The sequence below is a fragment of the Vombatus ursinus genome, unplaced genomic scaffold (genome assembly GCF_900497805.2).
Source record: "Vombatus ursinus unplaced genomic scaffold, bare-nosed wombat genome assembly UNPS02014801.1, whole genome shotgun sequence".
NCBI lineage: Eukaryota > Metazoa > Chordata > Mammalia > Diprotodontia > Vombatidae > Vombatus > Vombatus ursinus.
Window position 1 is genome coordinate 3,413,965 of NW_020954579.1, and position 25,539 is coordinate 3,439,503.

Below are 25,539 nucleotides of genomic sequence, written 5' to 3' on the forward strand. Positions count from 1 at the left end.
TCCTGAACTCTGGAATCCTCTGGGAGGAAATAGGGTGGAGGGACAGGCTGGAGAGGATATGATGCTGGGAGTTTAGGAGATCTGATTCTCCAGGAGGCCCTTGTTGATCCTTTGAGAAAGAGTCCTGGGGGCAGGACGAACTTGGGATCAGGAGCATGGCTGCAAGGTATTTGAGACTTGTTGGGCAACTATGAGAAGGGAACTGGGTCAAGTAAGGTGGAGGTACCAGGACCCGTTGGCATCATTGGTCTCTAGTAGGATCTGAGGGCTGGGATTCCTGAACCTCTTCCTGCTATGGCCATCAGTTTCCTTATTCCTCATCAGGAAGGGAGACAAGCCTGAGATCCCTGGTGACTTTAAGGGAGGTGGTTTTAGTAGCCCTGGGAGTGGGGATGGGAGTGTAGTACATAATGAGCAGGATTGGCTTTAGCTTCCTTGGAGTTATGGGGGTTGGACAGAATGATTCCCTACCTCCCCCTCCACTCCAACCCACTAGGGGCTACCAAAAAAGGAGGAATGAGGTCTTTAGGGTTGGGGGTCTTTAGACCTGAAGTCACCCACAATCTAGCTGGAACTTATCTAGACTTTGCTCTCCCTCTGGCCTGGGGTCCCTCTCCTTCATAGTGAAACTGAGAAGTCCCCTGTCCTCATGTCCCAAAAGGATTTAACCTCAGAGACACAAAGAATGTGGATGAGCCATGTGGTAGAGACACACCCACCCACATTCCCACTTGGGCTGGGGGAGGTTTTGGTATTGGGCGCCCTTGGCAGACCTTGGCTCCCCCTTCCCCCCCCAACCCCCCCCCAGGTGGCTCCACCAGGGCCCCTGCCCCTCACCTGAGTGCCATGGAATCCATGTTTGAGGACGACATCAGCATCTTGACCCAGGAGGCGCTGGGGTCCGGCGAGGTGTGGCTGGATGGGCCGGGGGACCCTGTGCTGGGCAGTGACATGTGCTCTGCCTCCCACTTCGCACTCATCACAGCCTACGGGGACATCAAGGAGCGGCTGGGGGGGGCTGGAGCGGGAGAATGCCACCCTACGGCGCCGACTCAAGGTGTATGAGATCAAGGTCAGGGGCCATCCAGGCCTCCCTCCATCCCCACTGTTTCAGGGAGGGATCTTGTTAAGGGCCCTGGTGGAGGAATCAGATTATTGGTCCCATTGGTTTTCAGGGGTCTCCCAGGAGGGATCTAATATTGTGTTTTATTCATGGGATAGTGTGGAGAGATCAGCAGATCATTTGATCCTCCAGAAGGGTTATCAATGATCTGTCCCTTAGGACATTCAGTGGTAGGTTTAGGCTCCAAAATACAAAGATCTGGTTCATAGATCTTCACTGGGGATACCTCTTGGTGGGTTCTGCTAGTGGTGGAGTTGGGAAATCTGGTAGAAGGATCAAGCCAGGACCACCTGAGAGACACCCAAGAATGGTGTTCAGTGAAGGATGCATGCCAGAGGCAGGAGAGGGATTTGGGAGTAGCTTAGTTAGGAATCTAGAGAAGGGATCTGCTGTGGCATTTTGGAAGAACGAGGAGAGGTGACCCTCAGGGATGGTACCAATGGGTCAGAGGTCTGGAAGACAGTGTAGGGCATGGGTAGTGTGCCCAGGAAACTGTCTCTTTTGAGAACCCTCCCTCCTGCCTTCTGCAGTACCCAGTGATTGGCGACTTTGGAGATGAACACAACTTCTCCTTGTATGAAATTAAAGAGGGCTCCCTGCTGGAGGTGGAGAAGTCCAGTCTACAGCAGACACTCAATCAGTTCCAGCATGAGGTGAGCCCCATTTCCCCGGGGACCACTGTCTGCGTGGTTCTTTCTCAATCCCCCTTTCTGCATTATGCCCCCGGGTCCTTCCCAAAGCCTAAAGTCAGCTGCATATGCCCCTACCCCTTTGCAAGGTGCTTAGGGCTGGGAAGGATGGGCAATAAATGACAAAATAGATCTTGAGAAACCCTCAACCAGTGCTGTGGTGTTGGAATTAGGGCTATTAGCTGTAACTAGGACTGAGCAAATAGGCCTCCCCCACCCTAAATCCCATAACTATGGACCCCCTTCCCCATTTCTTTACTGAAGGTAAAACAATCCCTAGGTATAGCACTGCCTGAATTACACTATTACTAGCTGTGTGAAGCAAGTGCAATCGCTGAGCCTCAGTTTCCTCGTCTGGACAAAGGGAGATGGTAATAGTAGCATTACTTCCCATGCTTTCTGTGTTTCCTAGTGAGGAAGTCCCGTTGTAAATCTTAAGAAGCTAAAAACAATGTAAATGATGTTTCTGTCTGCCTCTGACCCTGCTGTTCCCTGTTCCTCTCCCTCCCCCCCCCCCCCGCCCCGTCTCCCCCTCACCACGGTTCCTGATCAGCTCCAGAAGAGCAAGGAGCAGGAAGATCAACTGGGAGAGATGATACAAGCATATGAGAAGCTGTGCGTAGAGAAAAATGACCTGGAAAACGAATTGGGGGAGATGGTGAGGCCGGGGTGTGTGTGTTTGGCGGGGTGACTCTGGGTCTGTGTATTCCTTTCTGTGTGTATATGGGTAGGTGGCTGGGTGGGGGTTTCTGTGGCTGTGATGCCAGCTGGCCGTGCATCTCAGTGTGGGTGTTTGTGTGTCCTGATGTACTTTGCCTCAGTGTGTTCTGGGGATGGGGTGGTGTCACTTATGCTTCGGGGGAAGGGGGAAGAGAGCATGCTGTGGAGTCAGGCTGGTTGGCTACTCGAAGAGCTTGTTCAGAACTGGGAGGCTGGGAGGCAAGTGGCTCCCGTGTTCCTGGGATCCCTGCTAGGGATGTGAATCCAGTGAAGCCCTGGGGGAGGGAATGAGGGAACTCAGGTTCAGAACTGAACTCCCCCCCACTTCCCTCCCTCCTGCCTCTCCCCTCCAGCGGGCTTTGGTGGAGACACACCTGAGGCAGATCTGTGGGCTGCAGCAGCAGCTTCGCCAGCAGCAGGGAGGGGGGGACAGCACCTTCCCCAGCCTGAGCCCTCCGGCTCCTGCTCCCGCCGACCCTGACCTTGACCTCCACTACCTGGCACTACGAGGAGGGCCTGGCCTCGGCCATGGTGAGATCCCCCTGAGGGCTGCACCTCACGCTGATCCCATGATACCCCTTTCTCCACCACATAGACATATTCTCCTGTCCACCAGGAATTCTCTCTAGCTCTTTCTATGGCCAAACTAAGGAGCCCCAAGCATGTAATGTCTAAGATGACCAGCAGAGGGCACTACCCACCTAGACTCAGTAACGTCAGCCCTTTGGTTGCTTGGGCTGGAGAGCAGAAGGTGAAGATCTGGTTGAGAATCAGAAAATTCTGTTATACAGGACCTTGGCGAGGTCATTTAGCAAACTGTGGAAAGAGGCTGCCTAACCTGTCCCAGCCCCTTGCACCCTCCTTAGCTACCCTTCTTGTGGTGTGACTTGGCTGCCTTGGGCTACAGATCCAGCCAGAGGAAGAGCTCTCCTATTGCCCTTTATGTCTTATCACAGAGGCTGGTGAAGGGGGAGAGGGGTGGGGGCAAGCAACCCTAGGGTTCGGCCACCACTGACCTTGAATCTGCCGTCCCCCTTCCTCTTTCTGCTCTCTTTCTTGACTCCTGCTGCCTCCTAAAGTGCTGGAGCCTTCCCTAGGCTGGCCCAGCCCACCCAGCGTTGGGGAACTGGAGAGGAGGCAGCTGGAAGAGGCTTTGGAAGCAGCTAGAGGGGAGGCAAGGGGGGCCCAGCTCCGGGAAGAGCAGCTCCAGGCTGAGTGTGAGCGGTTACAGGGAGAGCTGAAGCAGCTGCAGGAGAGCAGGGCTCAGGTATGCCTCCTGCACCTCATCTCGCCCTGCATCCAAATCCTCTTTTCCAGCTTCTTGGGATCCAGGTCTGGGGGAAGTGGATCCAAGATGAAGCTACCAGGGTCTGGGGAGGTTGAGGGAAGGGAAGATGGGCAGGGCCTTTGGAAGCCACCTGGAAGTACCTAGGGAGAGCTGCCCTTCACCTACATCAGTCACGCCCATCACCAGAGGAAGTTTGGTAGGCAGTGGGGTGTCCCAGAGATACGATCTGATGTGGAATTTGGTCCTGAGGTCTCGCTTTTTTTGGTTTACTTTTAATTTAATTTATATTTCAATTAATGAAAAGTTCATCTTTTCTTTCTCCCATCTCCCCTACCCTATCCCATCCCCTATTGAAAAAGAAAGAAAAGTAAAACCTGTGTAATAATTATGCATACTCTAGCAAAAGAAATTTCCACATTGGCCATGTCCCAAAAAAAGTATGTCTCAATATGTACCCTGAGTCCAGCACCTCTCTGTGAGGAGGCGGGCAGGATGTTTTACCATGAGCCCTTTGGAATTGCTTGGTCATTGCATTGATTGGAGGAGTCTTAAGTTTTTCAAAGTTATTTGCTTTTGCAATGTGGTTAATTTTGTATAAATTGTTCTCCCACTCTGCTCTAGGGTCTCTCACTTTTCAACCTCTGCTGTCTTTTAGGATTTGGCTTCCAACCAGTCAGAGCGGGATATGGCATGGGTGAAGAGAGTCGGAGATGACCAGTAAGTCCCATGGTTTTCCAGCCTACCCATCCTTTCTTTTACTCCCTGTCAGGGCACCTACCAGAACCCCCATCTTTGATTCCATAATAATAATAATGATGATATGGGGGCAGGGATTGGCCCTATGATTTTATTGGTACAGAGAATTTCCATGAGGAGTCTCTATTACCAAAGGTGATGACACTTGCTCTTCAGTGTTTTAGGGAATTGGTTGGGGCGGGCTGGGGGGATTAAGTGAATTGTCCAGGGTCACACAGCTAGTATGTATCAGGGGCAGGTCATCCTGACTCTGAAGTCAACTCTCTCTATCCATGCAACTTCATCATCATCATCATCATCATCTCCATCAACTATGTTTTTTGTTGTTGTACATATCAGACTCTTCGTGACCCCATTTGGGTTTTCTTAGCAAAGATACTGAAGTGGTTTGCTCCTTCCTTCTCCAGCTTATTTAATAGATGAGGAAACTGAGGTTAAGTGACTTGCCCAGGGTCACACAGCTAGTAAGTATTTGAGGCTGCATTTGAACTTGGGTCTTCCTGACTCCAGGGCTAGCCCTCTGTGCAATACGGTGCCACCTAGCTGCCCACCATTAACTATATATCATTTTAATGTACTCAAACAAATTCCTATAGTCCCATTTAATTCTAACAGATAGGTATTAGATATAAGTAGCAAAGGTATTGTCTATATTTTATAGTTGAGGAGGCTGAAGCCTGAAAAATGAAATGACTTGCCCAGTGTTGCACAGGTAGCATTGAGTCAGAGGTGGGATTCAAACCCAGGTCTGTCTTGAGTCCCTAAGTCCCATGCTTTTTTCCAGTGCCCACTCTGCCTCTCCCCACAGGGTTAAACTCTCCCCCACCTTTGTCTCAGTGCCCAGCTGCTGGGGAGCTGTTTGGGTTTCCTGGGGTGGCTCTTTCTCCCTCTGTGGTTTCTCAATGGTGGGGTGGGAAGGAGGTGAGAGTGGGGGTGGAGTTCAGGGTTGGGGAAGTTCCCCTAATTCTCCTTTCATGCCCAACCCCCTGCTGCTCTGGGGGTGGGATTGGGCCATGTTTCCTCGGTGGGATTCAGTCGCTTTGCTGCTGCTGAGCTGTGTGCTGTTGGGTGCCTTTTGGCTACTCTTGCCCTCCATTTCTCATACACGCCAGGGTGAGTCAGCCCAACTCTTTCTTCCTTCCCCAGCAAGCAGAGAGGGGAGGGGGCCAGGCAGGTTCTATAATTCTTAGAGTTCTCTTTCCTCCGCTTCTTTGAAGGATCTACTTTCTGGATGGGGGTGGAGCGGGGTAGGGATGGGTGTGTAGAACTGGGAGGCCCAGAAAAAGGCAGGAGCTCTCCTTGAGTCACACAGCAATTGTAGGGGTAGGATTCTAGTCCATAAGGTACACGTTAAAAATCAAACCAAGCTAAGATAGGAGCTAAGATAAGAGCATGAAGGGTTTGGTGCGTAGTGGCATCAGGGCCCCTGGGGGGAGACATGTGTTTATAGGATAAGGACTGGCCTCCCTGTGGGCTGTGAACAACAGCCAGGCCTAAACCTTCTGAAAAGCTCAGAGGTATTCATGTTCAAACTCACTCCAAATCCTGTACCCCTACGTGAAGTGGATGGCAATAGGTTCCTTCTTTTTGGCAGATTTGAGGCACAGAGAGAATCAGGAACTTGGGCCACATCACACACCGTGCCAAGGCTTTGGACAAGTTCTGTCTATCAGCAGTGTCGTCTTGGACACCCAGAGGTGCCTCTTTCCCGACACAGAATGGGTCCTAGACTGGTCTGCGATTACACACACACACACACACACACACACACACACCCCTATTAAGCAAGATGATGAAACCTTTCTCAGGGATTGGGGTAAAGGCATCAATACCCAGAAGCAGTTTTAGAAGAACTCCTCCCCCTTACACACACACACACACACACACACACACACACACACACACACACACTTCCAGTTTCTATCCAAGCAATGTGGCCTTTGTCCAGAAAGGGTGCTGGTGACTTACTCAGTGACCTTGGGCCAATCATTCCCCTCTCTCAGCCTCAGTTTCCTCATCTGTAGAATGAAGGAGTTAGATTAGATGACTTTTCTAAAAGTCTTTTCCAGCTCTGATGTTTTGTTCTAAGAGCCCTCGTCTGCTGTCATTGGAGTCTATGCAGTTGCCTTGGGGATAAAAGAGAAAGATGGTTCTAGACAGAGTTGCCATATGGGGCTGTACTGTGAAGAGCCCCCTCCTTGCCCCCCATCCTTCTGCTCTGTAGGAGCACTCTGTCTAGTGCTGAGGGCTGGAATCCAATGGGGGAATCTGAGGGTCTTGGGTGCCCATCTTGGCTCCGTCACTGAAATGCTGAATGCTGGTCCATTAATTCACCTTCTTCGAGCCCACCTTGAGGAGTGAGGTCAGAGATCAATAAGGGCTTAGAGATCTCAGCATTCAGAGTAGCCCAGCTAGATGGGAGGCTGTCAAGTTTCTAGTGCCTACTTACATGAATGTGTCTGTGAGGGAGAAAATTTACTCTTTAATTGGATAAGCAGAGGTCAGATCAGGAAAGCCTTTTAAAGAAGAAATGCTTTTGAAAAATATCATTCTGGAATAGAATTTTTGAAACAGCAGTTATATATGTTTTATATATATCCATACATATAGACATGTGTGTATACTTTTAATACCATAAGTATATGTAAGAAGGTTAATATGACCTTTCTCTTTCAATCTATATGCGTATGACTGAAAAACACCCATTCATAGTTAGAAAACCTGAGTTTGAATCATTGCTCTTTTACTTACTAGCAATGTGACCTTGGGCAGGTCATTCCTCCTCTCTGGGCCTTAGAAGTTGGATAAGATCATCTCTAAATTAGAAGACCTGATATCCTGGTCTAATTAACTTAGCTAATTCAATTAACTTAACTAACCAAACTTACTGTGTGACCTTGGGCCAGTCATCTCCTCTTTTACGGCCTCAATTTCCTCAACTGTAGAATACGGGGGTTAGACTAGATGACCTCTAAAGCCCTTTCCTGCTTTGGCATTCGGTATTCTATGTTCTATGGTCCCTTACAGTCCTGATGTTCTGTTTTTAGAGGTCCTTTGCTGTGGTCTATATGCTAAGGTCCCTTTAGCTGTGACATTATGTGGTCCCAACTCCCTCCTAATTCTGATCTCTTATAATCCTCTAAGTTAATACAATATGATAGGAAGTCAAAATAATAATTACGTTTTGTTTCTAGAAAGCACTTATAATGCAACCGTGTGGTGTGTCTAGGAACTAGAGTGAGGGCTCTGAGGAGCTCAGCTCCTACCCAATCTTTTTCTATGATGCACCAAGAAGTTTATCTGATTAGCTAATTGTACCCCTAGGAAGAGAGCAGGAGCTTGGGATTGTGTGGGACCTGAGGGAGCTGAGGGCAGAGGAGGAAGAGGAATGGAAGGAAGGGAAGGGGGAAGAGGGAGAGGAGGAGGATGAGAGGAGGAGGAGGGGGAAAGTATGACCACCAGTGAGTCTATGCCAGGATGCTGCTGATTAAGGATGAACACTAGGGTTGCCAATCAGCTTGCCTAGTCTTTTATTGCCAAAGATGGTTTCTGGGAAGGATGACTGATGATCAGATTGTTTTTTGTGAGGTGGCTGAGTGTGGTGACGATTGAAAAACACCCATTCATAGTTAGAAAACCTGAGTTTGAATCCTTGCTCTTCTACTTACTAACGATGTGACCTTGGGCAGATCGTTCCTCCTCTCTGGGCCTTAGAAGTTGGATAGGATCCTCTTTAAATTACCTTCCAGCTCAGAATCATATGATATGAATTTTAAAAAGTACCTGTTTGGGGTGGGGTGGGGGGGTCCCTTGTATGTTTTTCAGATTTATGCCCATTTCCGTTTCCTTATGATTTCGCTGACTATAGCAAAGATTAAGGAAGGAGAGAGGGCCCCAGTCAGGGCTCTGAGTCTGGGACTGTAGTTGGGCCCTGGGCCACTTAAGCTTTAGGCCTGAGCCTTATTCCCCAGTCACTGATGTCAGTGTTTGCATGTTAATGAGCCAACAGCATAGGCAGACTATCGGGGTGGTTAGCTACAAGGGCCCCGAATATAGATTTAATGGCTTGAAGTTCTGGTTTCCAACCCCTGGACTGGAAGGTCCCTAAGGAAAAACACCATGCATTGTGATGGTGTAAGAAAAACCACAAGGTCAGAAGTGAAGAGTCGCTTTGTGTGAGGACGGTGAGGTGGTGCAGTGGGTAGAGTACCAGCTCCAGAGTCAGGAGGACCTGAATTCAAATCTGACCCTAGCTGTGTGACCCAGGGCAAGTCACTGCCTCCAAAAAAAATAAAAAAAAGAAAGAAAGAAAAAAGAGTGGCTATGTGGTTAACTTTCAGTGGGACCTTGGGCAAATCACTTCCCTCTCTGCACCTCAGTTCCCTCATGTGAAAGAGAAGGGGAATTGCGCTAGAGGAAGGGCATCTCTCCTTCAGCCTCCTTGCCTCTTCCCCACCCACACAGGAACCACACACTCCCCTGTCCTAGTGTCTTAGATGGCTGTCACTGACTTCTTTATATCTAACTGCTGTTCTGCTTTGCTGGGCTCAGTGGGGACAGAGAGACTCCTGAGTTGTGAAGACCATTCATTGTTCGGTCCCATCCTCCTCCTCAACTCTAGCCAGTCTCCCTCCTTCCCTCAAAACAGTTTTCCATTTTCTACACCCTCTCTGCCCCTACACTTCTCCTCTTTGGTGCAGTGGAGAGAGCGTTGTGTTTGAGCTAACCCTGTGCATGCATGCCCTATTTGCCCTGACAGCTCTCTGGGCCCTGAAAGGTGTGTGCAGCCCCAGGATGACAAGAATTAATTAACCCTGAGAGGAAGTCTTGTTGACTCTTCACTCCCTCAGGTAGTTTTCTTTTCTTATAAACCCAGCTCTTTTGAACTCAGCTCCTTTTGGTAATGCATCCCGTCCCGTGTCCTCATCTCTCTTTACCGACCTTACCCCTTCTCATCACTTGGGAACTTATGACTCAAGCCCAGGCCTGACCCTAAGCGCTTTCCCTCCCCACTCTTTACCTCCCAGCTCCCTTCTTCGGGCACATTTAATCTACCAGTCTAGAACCCAACCTCAGAGATGGAGGGTACCTCCAGGTCATCAATTTCAGCCTGCTGGTCTATGCGGGAATCCCCTCTACCTTCTCTGCCAGTCTCACTCTCCACTCCATTGTTGGAGAGCTCTGATTATGAGAAACACTTTCCCTTTGTGGAGCCCAAATATGCCTAATCAAATTTGTATTGACATCTTTTATTCTTGAATCACCTTCATTTCCAAATAGGTACCTCTCCTATCCATCAAGACAGCCCTTAGAACAAAGATGAAAAAATAAAGAGGAAAAAAAAAAGGCAGGTCAGCCAGGGATGCTGTTCCACACCCATAGTCCCCCACCTCTACAAAGAGGTGAGAAGGGTACATTTTATCAACTCTTTGCCTGCCAAAACTTGGTCATTAGAATTACACAGAGTTCAGTTTGGATTTTTGGTTTCTTCCATATATGTTGTTGTAATCACTGTATATTATTTTTCTGTTCTACTTGCTTCATTCTACATTCTTTTCTATGCTTTCCAGTACTTTTCTGAATTCTTCATATTCCTCATTTCTTATGGTGCCATATTGGCTTAGCATATCCCCAGTGAATGGACACCTACTTTGTTTCCAATTCTTTGCTACCACAAAAAGTTTATTTCACACAACAGCCTTGTAAACATGGGAAATCAGCTATTGTGAACCCCTTAGGTCCTCTCAACTGCAAGTTAAATATCATAAATTCTGCTGGACCTAGAGTCAGAAAGACTTGAGTTCAAATCTAATCTCAGATACTTCCTAGCTATGTGACCTTGAGCAAACCATTTAACCTCTGTTTGCTTCAGTTTCCTCAACTGTAAAATGGGAATAATAAAGACACCTACCTCCCAGGGTTGTTATAAGGATAAATAAGATAATATTTGTTTAGCACTCAGCACAGTAGCCTGGCATATAGTAGGTGTTTAATAAATGCTTGTTCCCACAGTCTCATCCTGGCCAGCTCCATCTGTTGTCAATATCTCTCCTAAATTGTGAGGCCCAGAATTGAACAGAGCACTCTGGATGGGTCCTGATCAAATGAGATAATATTTGTAAAGCACTTAACACAGTGCCTGATACATTGTAGTGGATTAATTGATGCTTGTTTCCCTCCTTTCCCACTCCGACCTGGGAAGTGGACAATAGAAATACCTTGTCCTTTCCTCAAGACCTTCTGCTTCTATTAATGAAGCCCAAGAATGAATGTATCCTTTTTTTTTTTTTTTTTTTTTTTTTGCATAGCAGGGTCTGGAGCATAAAGGCAGTGGGTTATTTAAGGTATAGATTATCTCCCATGTGAATTTTTTTTTGGTCAAGTTTAGAAGCCAATAGTCTTTGAGAGCAAGACCCTGGGAGGATGAGTGGACTTTTCAATGTCACTCAGAGCATCTGAGATTAGAAGCCCAAATTCAGACTTGATACCTCAGGAGACAGAACCATAGAGCAGAGTCCAAAGTTATAGGCCAAGGACAGGGGACTTTCTAAATGGGAGTGAAGATTTCTTCTGATATCTCCTTTGCTCCATGAAAAACAGATTTAGATGACTCAAGGGATGGGGTGAGGACCCTTAGGGTTAGGGTTGGAGGCTCGTGTGAACTGACTGCCTTTGTCCTTCCCTATAGTTGGAGCTCAGGGTTTTGATCTCTGCCCCCCCCCCCTTTTTCGACTGCTCCTTGTCTTACGCCTTCACCCCCTCCCTCTTTACCCACAAGCCTCTGCATGGGCTGTGGTTGTTTATCAGGGGAGAAGTGTGAAGTCCATAAGAGAAGATGAAAACTCTGTCACAGGTAGTGGCCAAGGGACCGTATAGCATCAGGTCAGGACTGAGCTCAGACACCCTTCATTCCTGCTGTGTCCTACCGTCTACCCTTACAATTCCTATTTGGGGTCCAAAGTCCTTTCCCCTTCATTCCTCCTTCCAAGGCCTTCACCGTATTGGGGGTAGGAGATATTGGAGGGTTTGAGTTCGTGCCTTATGGTTTGCATTGCAGTGAATTGGGAACTTTTAGAACCTTAGCCGTTCTAACCCTTTCCCTACTACTAAATGAAGGGAAAGATGTCACACAACGCTATCTCCCCAGATGGAAAACTCCCTGAGGGATCCCTTCATGCTTGACACCCAATGACTAAGCAATTTATTTTTTAATAGTAGTTGATTTGTGTATATTAATGACCAGCTGTGCCAAAACATGCCTCTACCCCTTCTCCCTTAGGGCCCCTTCTGATTCTTTCTCCCTCCCTCAATGTAGGTGCCCAGAATCCAAGGCCCAGGCTGGAAAAGTGAGCAATTGGCCTCTTAGAAATGAGTAGACCCACTTTTTTTGGAGGGGGGTCTCTCAGATCCTGGGGGGTCTTCTATGAAATTTCCTAGTTTGGCTATATCCGATAAGGTTTTCTGGAGGGGAGGGGGATGAGAATTGTACTTGGCTGGAAGAAAGGGAGAGGCTGCTCCTTAGCCTGAGACTCTGGGAACCACCTGCTGGAGTTGGAGGGGGAAGGACGTGGGAGGGGGGAAGGCGTAGGGGGAAGCACCCCGGAGGAAGTGGTAGATCATTTGGTTGCTGTGCTTCGACTTCCTTCTCCTCCTCCTCCTGTTCCTCCTCCTCCTCCTCCTCCTGACCCTATAACCTCAAAGTCCCTCCACAGCCTGGGTGGCCTGGCCACCTCCCCTGGGGCTAGGGGTGGGAAGGGCAAGGACGGGTGTGGCTGCATCAGCAGTGGAAAGTTTGATCTGCTGCTCCTCTGTACCCAGGGTGGGGGTGACCCAAGGGCAGCTGTGGTGAGGGGCTGGTTATGGAGATGGGTATTGAGTCACTCACTTCAAGTCTTGCACTTGACTCCAACTCTCAGTTTGAACTTGACTCTTACCTTACTCTTGACCCTGACCCAGACCCTAACTCTGAACCTGATCCTGTTCTTGACCTTGACTCTAATTTTGACCTTGGCAATTGGGGTTAAGTGACTTGCCCAGAGTCGTACAGCTATTAAGTGTTTGATGCTGGACTTGAACTCAGGTCCTCCTGATGCCAGGACACTGCACCACCTAGCTGCTTTTACAAATTATTGACCCTGACCCTACTCCTGACACTAGTCCTTCTCCTGATCTTATCCCTACTCCTAAACCTGGTTCTAATTCTAACCTTTATCCAGAGTTTGGCTGGCCCAACTCTAATCCCAATTGTAATTCTAATGACAGCGAAAAGACTTAGCACACACCCCTGTGCAGATGCTAAGTGCTCAGTGGTGCAGCCTGGTATAGTAAAAGGGCATTAGAACCTAGGTCAAGAGATCTGGGTTCTAGTTCATCGCTGTCACTTGATAACTGTATGAACTTGGACAAGTCTTGTCCCCTTCCTTGAGCCTCAGTTCCTCCTCTGTATAGTGAGAATGATAGTGCAGAATGTTTCATATTAAAGCAGAGGAAACCGAATCCATTGGGAGTCCCGCTTTAAAGCCCACAGTCCTCTAGAAGTAGTTTATCCAAGGTCACATAGCTATCAATGCCAGAGACTGCACTGGCCCGATCTTCTGATTCCCATTTTAGCGTGTTCTCCTTTGCCTATGTCCCAATGGGGAGCTGGACCGTATCACCTCTTAATGCCCTGTCCGTTGCTAAGATCTACAGTTTTGTGATTTGATGAGATATTGATTAAATGAATGAATGAATGAATGAATCAATTATTCTTTCAATTGCTCGGATACCTGTATATTGGAGCCCCTTAGCAACCCTGTCTTTTGGCCTCTGGGTCTTTTAGAGCTGTTGGCTCAACAAATTTAATCTGCAGGAGTCATGTGCTTGAAAACTTTTTCTACCAAAACTAACCAAAGTGGACTTTGAGATGTGGGCCTCTGTGGGCCTCCACATAGCCATCTATTTGGCATTTTCTTTTCTCTTCTCTCATATGTGTGCAAACGTGTGCTGTGGATGCAAAGTCCCCTAAGGTCTTTCTACCCTGGTGTTCTTTCCATCCACCCACCCATCCATCCATCCATCTACCCACCCATCCATCTATCCATCCATCCATCTATCCATCTGCTCCCCTTCCTTCTCCAGCTTCTACTTGTTCTCCTTTATTCCTTTGTTCTCCCCTGAACCAGCCCAGTGCTTTTTGCTTCCAGGGTTCCTCCTGAATATAGAAGGGTAGTATGTGGGCAATGTTGATGTTACCCATTCTTAAGAGAGCCCTGGCCTTAGAGTGAGGAGAAGCTTTATTTGAGTGATATCTTTGACGTCAGCTGTACATGTATAATCTTTCACTTGTAAAATGGGAATAATAATTGTGCCTGTCTTATATCAAGTGCTTTTCAATTCTTGACATGCTTTTACAAGTGGGCTATCATCATCATCAGCATCAGCATCATCATCATCATTACTATTAATAGCAGTTAGGTGGTGAAGTGGATAAAGTGCTGAGTCTGAAGTCAGAAGGACCTGAGTTCAAATCTGACCTTAGACACTTACTAGCTGTGTGATCCTGGGCAAGTCACTTAATCCTGTTTGCCTCAGTTTCCTCATTTGTAAAATGAGCTGGAGAAGGAAATGACAAACCACTCCAGTGTCTTTGCCAAGAAAACCCCAAATGGGGTCACAAAAAGTTGGACACGTGTGAAATGACTCAAAAACAACAATTATTATTTATCATTATCATTTTCATTATTAGGCCAACAAAAGCAGGTAGAGGCAATGTGAATTTGGAGTCAGAGGTCCTTGAGTTTAAACCTGACTCTTTCACTGATTAGCTGTGTGACTTTGGGCAATTCACTTTACCATCATGAGTTTCATTATCTATAAAATCAGGGGGCTGATATAGATGTCTTCTAAGGTCCCTCCCAGTTCTAAATCCATGATCCTGGGATCTTGCATTTCTGCCCTTTTATTTCCCAATTTAATTTAATAAGCACTTATTAAATACATACTACGTACAAGGCACTGGGTATACAGATGAAAAACGGCCATCCCTGCCCTCGGGGAGCTTGTATTTCAGAACCACATGTAACTGTGGTTCTAGAGAAAATGAGATTAAAGCACGAAAGGATTAAACAGAGCATAGAAAGAAATTTAAGGAGATAGATAACTTTGATGATGGGGAAAGAAAAACACCACTCAAATGTAGGCCAGAACCTCAGGAAATGGTGTGTGTTTGTGTACATCTTTCTGTGTGTTTGTGAGTTTTGGTTTTGTTTTTTGTTTTTTTTTCCACTGAATTTGCAGTGTTTCCAACATGAGTCATTGCTTCTGGGCTTCTCCCAGTGGGCACAATGTGGTCTCCCAACCTGGCTTTGTTGGGCATCTGGGGGTACAGACCTGAGGGTGGTGGGGAAGAGATTCAGAACCTACCCTTAGGAACCTCTACTTTTGGGGAGGTAGTCTTGAGCATGGAAAAGGTGTGTATTTGGAGAAGTAGGGGTGTTTGTGGGAGACTTCCTCAGAAAGCAACAGGGACCTGTTTGGGGAAGGCTTATGGACACCAGCACTGTGGACAGAGAACAGCAATGGCCTTATTCTCAGGTCAGCCCCCTCTGGCTTGGCATCTCCAGGAATACCTGGTAGGCTCTAGAGGAGGGCTCTCTCTTCCCTCACTTCCCCCCACCCCCTTAAAGCTTCTTTCTCTCAATCCATTTTCCACTCCATGTTTCATCCCAGCCAGGAATTCTGTCTTCATCTTTTCCTTTCTCCCTTCCCCCATCCTGTCTGACCCAGAAGGGGTGACAGCCCTCAACCCCACTCTTAGGTTGTGTTGTGACTGGCAGGAGCTGGGGTGATGATGGCGGAAGTGGTGTTAGGAGGGAATAGAGAGGAAGGGAGAGGTGACAGGAATCTGGGGATCTAGACTGTCAGGTGAAGAAACAGAGGTCCATTGGGAGATTGCCAAGATCCTGGGGTGGGGGGTGGGTGTGAAGGCGCCAACCTGTATCTGTCACCTGAAATCTAGGCAGACAGCATAGAGGCAGAGAGGACTATAGAATGTATGGATTGTAGAAGGGACATAAGAGATAACGTAGTCCAATCCTTTTATTTTGCAGAAGAGGAAACTGAGGCTCTTTGTGAACTCCTTGAAAGCAAGAACTGTCTTTGACCATTTTTGTATCTCAGTGCTTAGCACAATGCCTGGCACATAGCAAGGACTTAATACATGTTTATCGACTGATTAAATGACAGAGTTTACAAAAAGAGTTAGAATTGGGTTTGAGGGTCCTGACTTCCAGGAGTCCAGGGCTTTTTTTTTTTCTTTTTTTTTTACTACACCTCAGCTGCCTCTTTAGGGCTGGTGGATGAATCAATCAACACCTTGGACAGAGTGTCCCCTGTGGGCAGAGCTGTGCTGAACTCTGGGGCCAGGAAGAGTAACAGTCTCTACCCTGTGGAGGTTCCAGTCTGACTTGGGAGACAAGGCAGGTACTCAGGATATCAGACTGAGATGCTGAAGCAAGAGTCCAAATCGTGTCCTAAGAGTGCTCAGGGGAGGAAGCAGGCCTTGAGGGTACAGAGGCAAAGAGAGAGGACTGTCTCCCTCCTGTTTGCCACCCATTTCACCCTGGGCCTCACCTTTTCCACCTGTGCCTCACCTTTCATACTAGAAGGGATCATAAGATGAGAGTTGTAAGGGATCTTTGAGTTCATCTAGTTTATCACCTTCATTTTTTCCCCTTAATTTTTATTTATTTATTTTTAACATTCATTTAAAATTTTTTTTGAGTTCCAAATTCTCTTTCTCTTTGCCCCTCCCTCACCTATTGAGAAAAGCAAGCAATAGGATATCAATTGCAGAATATATACGCAGAATATATATCTCCTTAATTTTTTAACCAGTAGGGAAAAGGAGAAATTGAGTGATTTACCCAAGGTCACAGAGTTAACAGATAGTGGAGACAGGATTGGAGGCGGGCTCTTCTGAAAGAAGCCCAGTCCTCTTTACAATACTCTATATACTGCCTGGGACCAGGAAGCACTCGGGTAGACTCTTCCTGGCAGCAGAATTCCCTGGGGACAGGGCTGGTTTCCTTTGAGGGCCCAGTCCGCTGTTTCCCCTTCCCCTGCAAGAAAATGAATTGAATGAGTTAAAAATAATGCTGCTGCGAGAGGGGGTGTTGTCCCTAACCAGCCCCAGGCTCCTCCACCAACCCAGCCTGGTTTTCAAACAAGTGAGCAGCTCAGTCATTCTTTGTCTCCGGTAGCCCAGCTTTTCCTGCCCTCTGAAGCCCTAACCTCATCCACTTCCCCTCCACTGTCCCCGCACCCCCCAACTGTTGATTGAAAATAGTTCAAGGGGCTCTAATCTTTGAGTTCATAAATTACTTTGCATCTATGATCTTGTTTTGTCCTCGCAACAGCCTGGTGAGCCAAATGTTATATTTATTATCAGACCCATTTTATAGATGAGGAAACTGAGACTCGGAAGTCCAGAATCACGCAGTGAACAACTGCCAACCCAGATCTTCTTGACTCAAGTCCAGCGGTCGGTCTATCCCCTCACTAGGTGCTGCCCCCCACCTCCACCCAGTGCCTCTTACCCCTGTGTACTTGAGATAACATGTTTGGTTTGTTTTCTCCCCTAGAACTTATTCACAAATTCACAAAGCAAATTCACAAAGAATATACCAGGGTGAGGGTATTAGAAATGAATATGGATGGTTCTGTCCAGCAAAGACTGGGTAGTGCCTAAGCTCTTTTTTCTTATGTAGCAACAGTTCCCCGGCTGAATTTGTAGTCATTCAGAGACAATGTTCTACAGTGGAAATCGCATTTGTCATAGGATCATAGACTGAAAGACAGAAGGGACCTTAGAGTCCTTTGGGTCTCACACCTTCATTTTGTGGTTGAGGAAACTGAGGCACAGAGAGTTTAAGTGACATGCATAAGGTCACCCAGTACAGTTAAGTGTCTGAGGCAGGATTTGAACCCAGATTGCGTGCCTTAATCCATTGAAAATTCGCACTCAAGTCTTGGCTCAGACATTTTTATGAGCTGTGTGATTCTGGTTCAGAGACAGTATGGTACACTGGGTAGAGGACTGGTCTTAGAATCAGGATGACTTAGATTCAAATTCTGTCTCAGATACGAGCTGTATGACCAGGAATGTCATTTAATTAATGACACTGCTGTTGTGATGGAGGGGGGGAAATCACAGATTCTTGACATTGGTGTGATCCTAAGTAAGTCATTTCACTCTCTCTGAGCCTCAGTTTCTCCATCTGTAAAATGGAAATAAGAATATTTACACTGCTTGTAAGAAAAGTGATATGTAAACCTTGAGAAGAACCATAGAAATGGAAGCTGTTATTTGTTAAATGATTCTCTTGGACTCTAGAACATTTTGGCCCTATCTGAGAACACCTTTAGTTTGTGCCAGGATTTTTTATAAAACCTTACAAGGCTCTTTGGTTCTCTCTTTCTCCTAATTCTTCCTCCCAGCAGTCCCCCATCCTGTGTTCCCATTCTTCCTAAGGGCTAAACTGTGTTTGTGTCCTCGGTAAAAATTCAGATCCCTCAGGTTCCAAAAAGACTTCATTTCCCTCACCTGGCCTCTCTCCCCATAATTTTTTTAGTTTATTATTTTTATTTTCAATTAAGTATTTAAAAAATTATCTATTCTCCTATCTCAGTTAAATTTAAAAAGAAAGCTCTCAATATATAGCTATATAGCCTGGGGAAAAAAAAAAAACCCAAACCTCCCACATTAGCTATCTTGGAAAATGTGTCTCTGCATTGTAAGTTCCTCACCTCACTGGGAGGAGGCGTGTCATGTTTCATCTGCATTTTTTTGGACTTGGGGTTGATCATTGTGTTGGTCAGAGTTCTAAAGTCTTTCAGATCTGCTTTTCTCTATAATGTTATTGTCATGGTATAAAATTGTTCTCCTCATTTTGTTCACATTCTCCATCAGTTCATAGAGTTCTTTCCAATTTCCTCTGAAGCTGTCCATTTCATTCTTTCTTATGGTGGAGTAACATTCCATTCATTCATATGCCATGTTGATTTTTTTTTTTAGTCATTTCTCAATAGGAGGACACACCTTTAGTTGCCAATTTTCGGCTACTATGAAAAGAACAGTTATAAATGTTTTTGTACTTATAGATCCATTTCCTCTTTCTATGACTTCTTTGAGGTATAGACTTAATGGAAGCATAGCAGGTTCAAAGGGCATATACACAGTTTGGTAACGTTCTGGGCAGGGTTCCAAATTGCTTTGTAGAATGGCTGAGGCAATTCACAGGTCTACCAACAGTGCACTGGGGTGTCTGTTTTTCTATGGCCCCTCTAGCATTTCTAAGTTTCCTCATTTGTCAACCTTGTCACTCTGATGGGTATGAGGTGGAACCTCAAATTTGCTTAAATATGCATTTCTCTAATTATTAGTGATTTAGAACATTTTTTTCGTATGATTTAGATAGCTTGGATTGCTTCCTCTGAAAACTATCCTTTGACCATTTGTCTAGTAGGGATCCCCATCATTTTTCCACGTTCCTAGACTGGCTCCTCTGCTTAAGTGTGATGTGTTAAATGTCATTTCCCATCTCTGAGCTTCAGTTTTCTCATTGGTAAAAGGAGGGAGCTGGATTAAGCGGTCTTTTATGCATGATCCCTTCCAGCCAAGGTGTGACTGGGAATTTTTTCAACTAGGGCAGATGTGGGCTCCCTAGGAGGAAGTGGGGAGTCTGATGGGGGATCATGAGCAGGGTACAGAGTTAAGGTACAGGGTCCAATTAAGGTTGCCGGGTACATGTCTGCTCTCTTCCTCTCTCTTGGTGCCTCTCATGGGGGCTGTGGCCAACCAAAGATTCAGAGTTGTAAGAAAGAGGTCTCTAGACCACTATGGGGAGGATGCAGCTGCCTACTCCCATGTTGAGGCCTGGGTCAGAGCTTTGTCTGCCCTTTCCAAATTACAGCTGTACCCCCAACTCTAAATCCTAATCATCCTATGATCATAGGTTATATATGCAAGGCCTTGGCAGGGCTATGTCCCTCATTTCTGCATGTTCCATAGGGTTAACTTGGCTCTGGCCTACACAGAACTGACAGAGGAACTGGGCCGTCTCCGGGAGCTAAGTTCCCTTCAGGGGAGAATTCTGAGGACATTGCTGCAGGAACAAGTCCAGAGGAGCGGTGAGCAGGGCCTGGGTGAGGATGATGTGGGGGAGGGAAGAAAGGTACAGGAGTAGAGTCTCTGCTAGGTTCTGAGGGGTCATGGCAACCATCCTGCAACATCTACCTACTTTAATGTCCTTCCTTGCATGCTGGGGTCCTTTCATTCCTCAAGGGTGGGAAGGCTGTCTCATTATAAAAACAAAGCTTTCCTGAGGTCTGACTTTCTCCTTATGCTCCCATTCCATCCTGTTTTCCCTTCCAGGCCAAAGACACTCCCCTCTTTCCCAGCGCCACTCCCCATCTTCACAGTGCCCTTCGCCATCCCCACCAGCCCGGGCTCCTCCGCCAGGACCTCAGTGTCAGTCCCCAGTTCCCCAGCGCCGCTCCCCTGTGCCCCCTGTTCCACCATGCCATTCACCCCAACAGCGCCGCTCCCCTGCCTCACCATCCTGTCCATCGCCTGCCCACCAGCGCCGCTCCCCTGTGCCCTTGCCGCCCCCACCACCATGCCAGTCTCCTGCCCCGCAGCACCGCTCTCCTGTGCACCCTCCCTGCCCAGCTCCCCAGCCTCGGCCCCCACCAGGGGAGAGGACTCTGGTGGAGCTGGCCTACGCCAAGCCACCCAGTCACCACGTGAAGGCTGGCTTCCAGGGGCGCCGTAGCTACTCAGAGATGGCCGATGGGGCGGGCTATGCAGGAGCTGTCCCCTGGCTTCAGGCTGAGGCCTCAACGCTGCCCAAGCCCCGACCCTATGGTGGGGAGCTCTACAGCCCCAGCCGGCCTCTCAGCCCCCGAAGCACCTTTGAAGGCATCCGGCTTCGGTTTGAGAAGCAGTCTTCAGAAGAAGAAGAGTGGGCTGTGCCTAGCCCCCCCAGCCCAGAGTCAGGCACCATCCGATGTGCCTCCTTCTGTGCTGGCTTCCCCATCCCTGAGACGCCCACTGCTGCCTACACCCACGCGGAACATGCCCAGTCCTGGCCATCCATTAATGTGAGTGAGGGCCTGGGGCCGCCATCTAGGCTCGGGGTGGATGGGGAGAGAGTAGTCACAGGGTAGTGGCAAGGGGTGGCAGAGTACCCCCTGCCCTCAAGTCCCCAGGACTTTGACAGACAAGGCCTGAGATTCCCACACCTTTCTGGGGAGCTTACACTTCTCATAATCCATCTACATACCCAATTCAAGGCATTTTTGACAACAAATATTTGAATGCCAGCTGTGTGCCAGGCACTGTACTAGGTACTTTAAAGAACAAAGATGAAAAATGCCACAGCCCCTGCCTTCGAGGACCTAACAGTGTGTCAGGGCTGGGGAGCAGCATATAACTCATTCATAAATAAGTAGAATACAGGTAATAGCAGCAAAGGAAAAATCCAGACCAAACATGAAGAATCTGCAGAGGGAGTGATCGATTTCAGCTGAAGAGGAATCAGGGCAGGCTTTCTGGAAAAGGTGGCACCTGAGTTGGGCCTTGGAAGAAGGAAATAAGCATGTGTTAAGTGCCTACTGTCTGCTAAGAGCTTTACAAATATCTCATTTTGTCTTCATGATAATTCTGGGAGGTGGGTGCTATTATTATCCTCATTTTACAATTGAGAAAATGAAAACAAACAGAGGTTAAGTGACTTGCCCAGGGTCACATAGCTAGGAAGTATCGGAGGCAGGATGATGTCATCAGTGGAAATAGGGGAGCTGGGATAAAGAGCCATTTTTTGGGGGACTGGGGAGGTGGGGAGAGAAGATTAATGAGTTAGTCAATAAACACTTATTAAGCACCTAATATATGCCAGTGTGTTTCATCGTTGAGGATACAAAGAGAAGTAAAAGGAAATTCTTGCCCTCAAGGAGATCACAATCTAATGGAAGGAGACAACATGTGAACAAGATATATGATATAATATGTAATTATAGAATATATAATATAATGTAATATATAATAAATTGAAAATAATCAATAATGGGGGATTGGGAAAGGCTTCCTGTGCAAGGTGGGATTTTAGCTGGGATAAGAAGTTCAGTTTTGGACTTGCTGAGTGTAAGATGTCTACAGGACATCCTAGTAGAGACGTCTAGCCTGGGGCATTCAAAATTGGATGTCAGGAGAGAGATTGGGGTTGGAATAATAGATTTGTGTCATCTGCTTAGAGATGATGATTGAAGCCATGGAAGAAAATAAAGCCATGGAGAGTGTGCGGAGAGAGAAGAGGAAGCTTAGGATAGAGACACCCTTATGGGGCAGGTGTAGGAGAATATGGAAAGAGACTGAGGAGGATGTCAGGAGACTGAGAGTAAAAGACAAAAATGAATCATCCCTGCCTTCAAGGAGCTTACATTCTACTGGAGGCATAAGATGTCTTAGTCAAGAGAACCAGTGGAGAGGAATATCATGAAAGCCAAGGGAGGAGAGAATAGCTAGAAGGAAGGCATTAACAGTGTAGAAAATGGCAGCTAAAATAGGAAGGATCAAAACTGAGAGGAAGACAGCGGAGCGTCAGCTGGCAGGGTTGGAGGTTGGGGAGGAGGAGAGAACTGATCCCCGTGCTCTTTATGACTCGAATTGAGCAAAAGGCATTTGTTAAAGTACCTCCTGTGTTCTAGGCACTGGGGATACAAAACAACAAAAAGAAAGTTTATGTTTTATATACATTTATTTTTATTTCTTAATATTTAATATTAACATATTAAATATTTAATCTAATTCAATATATTAATCATTTAATATTTAATGAATAATAAATTTAAATATTTAATATTTCTATTTATTTCTATAAATATATTTTATATTTTCCTACAAATTATATATATTTGTAGAAATATATTTATATATTTATGTGTATATATGTATACATTTATATTACATTATATGTATTATATTACATACACATATTTACATATTTATATATCATGAAATTTATGTTTTAGTATATGCTAGATAAGGGCTAGGGTGGGAACCAGAAGGAAGGAATAGGGAGAAAGAGGGAAAAGTATGATGGTTGGGGGTGGTGCAAGGAAAGGCCTCAGGAATGACTCCCTTCTTTTTCCCTCTCCCTCCAGTTGCTAATGGAGACTGTGGGTTCAGACATCCGAAGTTGCCCTCTCTGTCAGCTGGGATTTCCCGTTGGGTACCCAGACGATGCACTCATCAAACACATTGACTCGCACCTGGAGAACAGCAAGATATAGGGCGCTCCCCCCTTTCCCCCCTTGACCATTCATTCTCTCCCACCTCTCCAGGCTACCATTCCCCACTACTTTGAATGCTGCATGATTCTCGCAGGGTCTGTCCTCCCTTACCTCTCCTACTCCCAGATACCTCCACTAGCTTCCCACGAGTCTCACCATATGTGCTGTCTCCCTACTGTTCTGCCAGTCATCATTTAGCTCTGGCTCGCTCCAGGAGGAGGTGCCAAGATCCACTCCCTGCCCTGAACACTTCCTCTCTGGCTCCTTCCAGGGAAGTGGGGAACTGGGGTGGGATGGGTAAGGGCTGTCCATCCCCCTCTGAGTCTTTGTCTTCCTTCCTGTTCTCAAGTTGTGTTGGATACAGTAAAGTCTCCAGTATAGTTGGGCTAGTGGGGGGAGGGGCAGGGAAGGGGACTTGTGGACTCCAGGAGGCCCCACCCCACCCTGGAGATGTGTCTGTGATGTGTCGTAGCTCTGCCACACCCCACCCCGTCTTGGTCCTCCATGCCCCCTGCCATTCCAGGTCCTCAGCCCTGCCAGGCATTGATGCCAGATGCCAACTCTTCCCTATGCACTGAGTCTCCTGGAGTGGGGTTCCCAGGGGAGAAAATGCTAGATATAGCCACCCCCTCATCCCTCTCTTCCCACACACATTTGTCCATCCATCCATCCCAGGGCTACCTCTCCCTGCACCATTCCTCGAAACCCCTCCCCCCCCCAGCAGGGACTGGATGATTAACTTAAGAGACTGGAGTGAGGATTCTCTGCCCTTCCTACCACATTTGCCTGCCTTCCTGGGCCTGAGCAGAATATGGATCTGCCCTGACCTCCTCCTGGCCTTTTCCTCCCTTCCCAAATCAAGTATCCACCCGTGTGTGTGTGTGTGTGTGTGTGTGTGTGTGTGTGTGTGTGTGTGAGTGTGTGTAAGAGAAAGAGAGAGACAGAGAGACACAGAGAGAGAGAGAGAGTGAGGGAGTGAGTAGTGGTGGGGTTGCATTAGGAAGATTCCCAGGATGCTCCAGCTTAAGTTGGCAGGTTCCCCCACCCCCACCCCCACATGGGTACCATCTGTGTCAGCTTGCTGGCTTCAGGGGCTCATCTGTCTACCTGACTGAGTTCCTGGAACTTTCACCTCACATTGTGGGGCAGATCCTCCTCTTCTGTTGCCCAGACCCCATTACCACAAGTGCCCTGGGAACCCAGAAATGGCTGGTGCCAGGTCAGGCATGGGCATTGGCATTGCTTCCTGGGTGTCAGACCGGATTCCTGTAAAGTGGGTGGGTTGGTAGGCCCAAACTGTTCCCCAATGCCCAGGTGGGAGTGGGCAGGGGTGGGCACCTGGACCCAGCCCAACCCTGAGAATTGGCCAAGGGCAGGCCACTTAGATCTGCTTTAAAAAGAGCTAACTCCCTTTACTGCTCCCCATCCCCACCTCCCACCCACACTCCCTCTGTAAAATCTACCTCAGAGCTGATAAATCCCAGAAGGATAGGTATGAGGGGATGGGCTGGGGGGGAGGGGAAGACCCCCCTCCCCCAGGGCCAAGAAGGGGAACTCCCTACCAGTGAGAGCCCGGACCCCCAGTGATTAAACCAACTTCCCCTCTCCCCCCACAACCACCACCTGGTGGTCAGGGGAGGAAGAGTGCTGCTTTCAATGCATGTACAGTTCTGATTAAACTCTTCCAGAATCCCTTTGACCATCACAGCTCTCTCCGACACCTGGTCTCCTAACCCTCCACCTCTAAGTGTTGGGTGTGGATGCAGGAGGAAGGTGGGCTGCAAGAATTCCAGAGACACAAGGACCTGGCTGTATCATCTGGACCTGAAAGTTCCCCTAGAGGAGGGGAAGAGGCACAAGGGAGGAGGGAGAGGGGGGCCCTGTGCTCTGTGAAGAAAATAAAAGTCCAAATAAAAGTTACCTGTCCCATGTGCATGCCCCTGTTCCTTCCCCTTTAGGAGAAATATTGCCTTGGTTCCATACTCCCTCCTCTTTCCTTCTCCTCCCTCCCCTCCAACACAACTTAAAGCGGCACTTGAACGAGGCAGGCAAACTAGTTCTTGTGGATGGAGAGAGTGTCGTTCACAACAGTGAGATAATCCCCAAATTTTATGGTTTCCAAAAATTATCTGATTGACCTTAAAGGAAGCACGTGAATGAAAGTAGGGGAGGGGCATGGATTTTCTAAAATAGTAATAAAGAAAAAATATGAAGAATCTCAGAAATCCTTAATGCTTCTAGTTCTGATTGTCCAAATGTTGGTTTGGATCTCAATTTTGACAGCTTGTTGGCATAGTCAATTTGATTCAAGTCCTTTGTTGGCATCGTGCCCATTATCTGTAACTCTTCCTTAACCTCTCCCCTCCTCTTCCGTATTAATCAAGGGTGAGCAAGAACTGGAAGGGGGGACCTATAACATTCAAATCCTTTTTTCTTTGTCTGCCCCCGAGGATGGGGTAAGCCAGATAGTGAGTTAAGAGAAAGAGGGTGGGCAGCTTTGCTCAGGGTAGAGCTCTACATCTATCTGAGAGGTCAAATTGTTTATACTCAACCTGAAGTGGTAGAAAAGCTAAGAGGACTTCGACCACATGTCTCTTTGAAGCAGCTCTCCCCAAGGCAGCTACTCTTTT

The 25,539-nt window shown here is 47.4% G+C and overlaps 1 protein-coding gene across 1 annotated transcript; it reads left to right on the forward strand.

Moving 5' to 3' along the window:
- On the forward strand, window positions 1–25,539 carry TBKBP1 (TBK1 binding protein 1). Its single transcript, XM_027873284.1, is given in 11 exon segments — window positions 1–166; window positions 809–1,011; window positions 1,013–1,072; window positions 1,654–1,776; window positions 2,366–2,470; window positions 2,886–3,063; window positions 3,630–3,799; window positions 4,476–4,537; window positions 19,629–19,747; window positions 19,992–20,719; window positions 22,781–25,539. Coding segments are annotated over 10 exon segments (1,839 nt in total). The 5' UTR covers window positions 1–166; window positions 809–846; the 3' UTR covers window positions 22,910–25,539.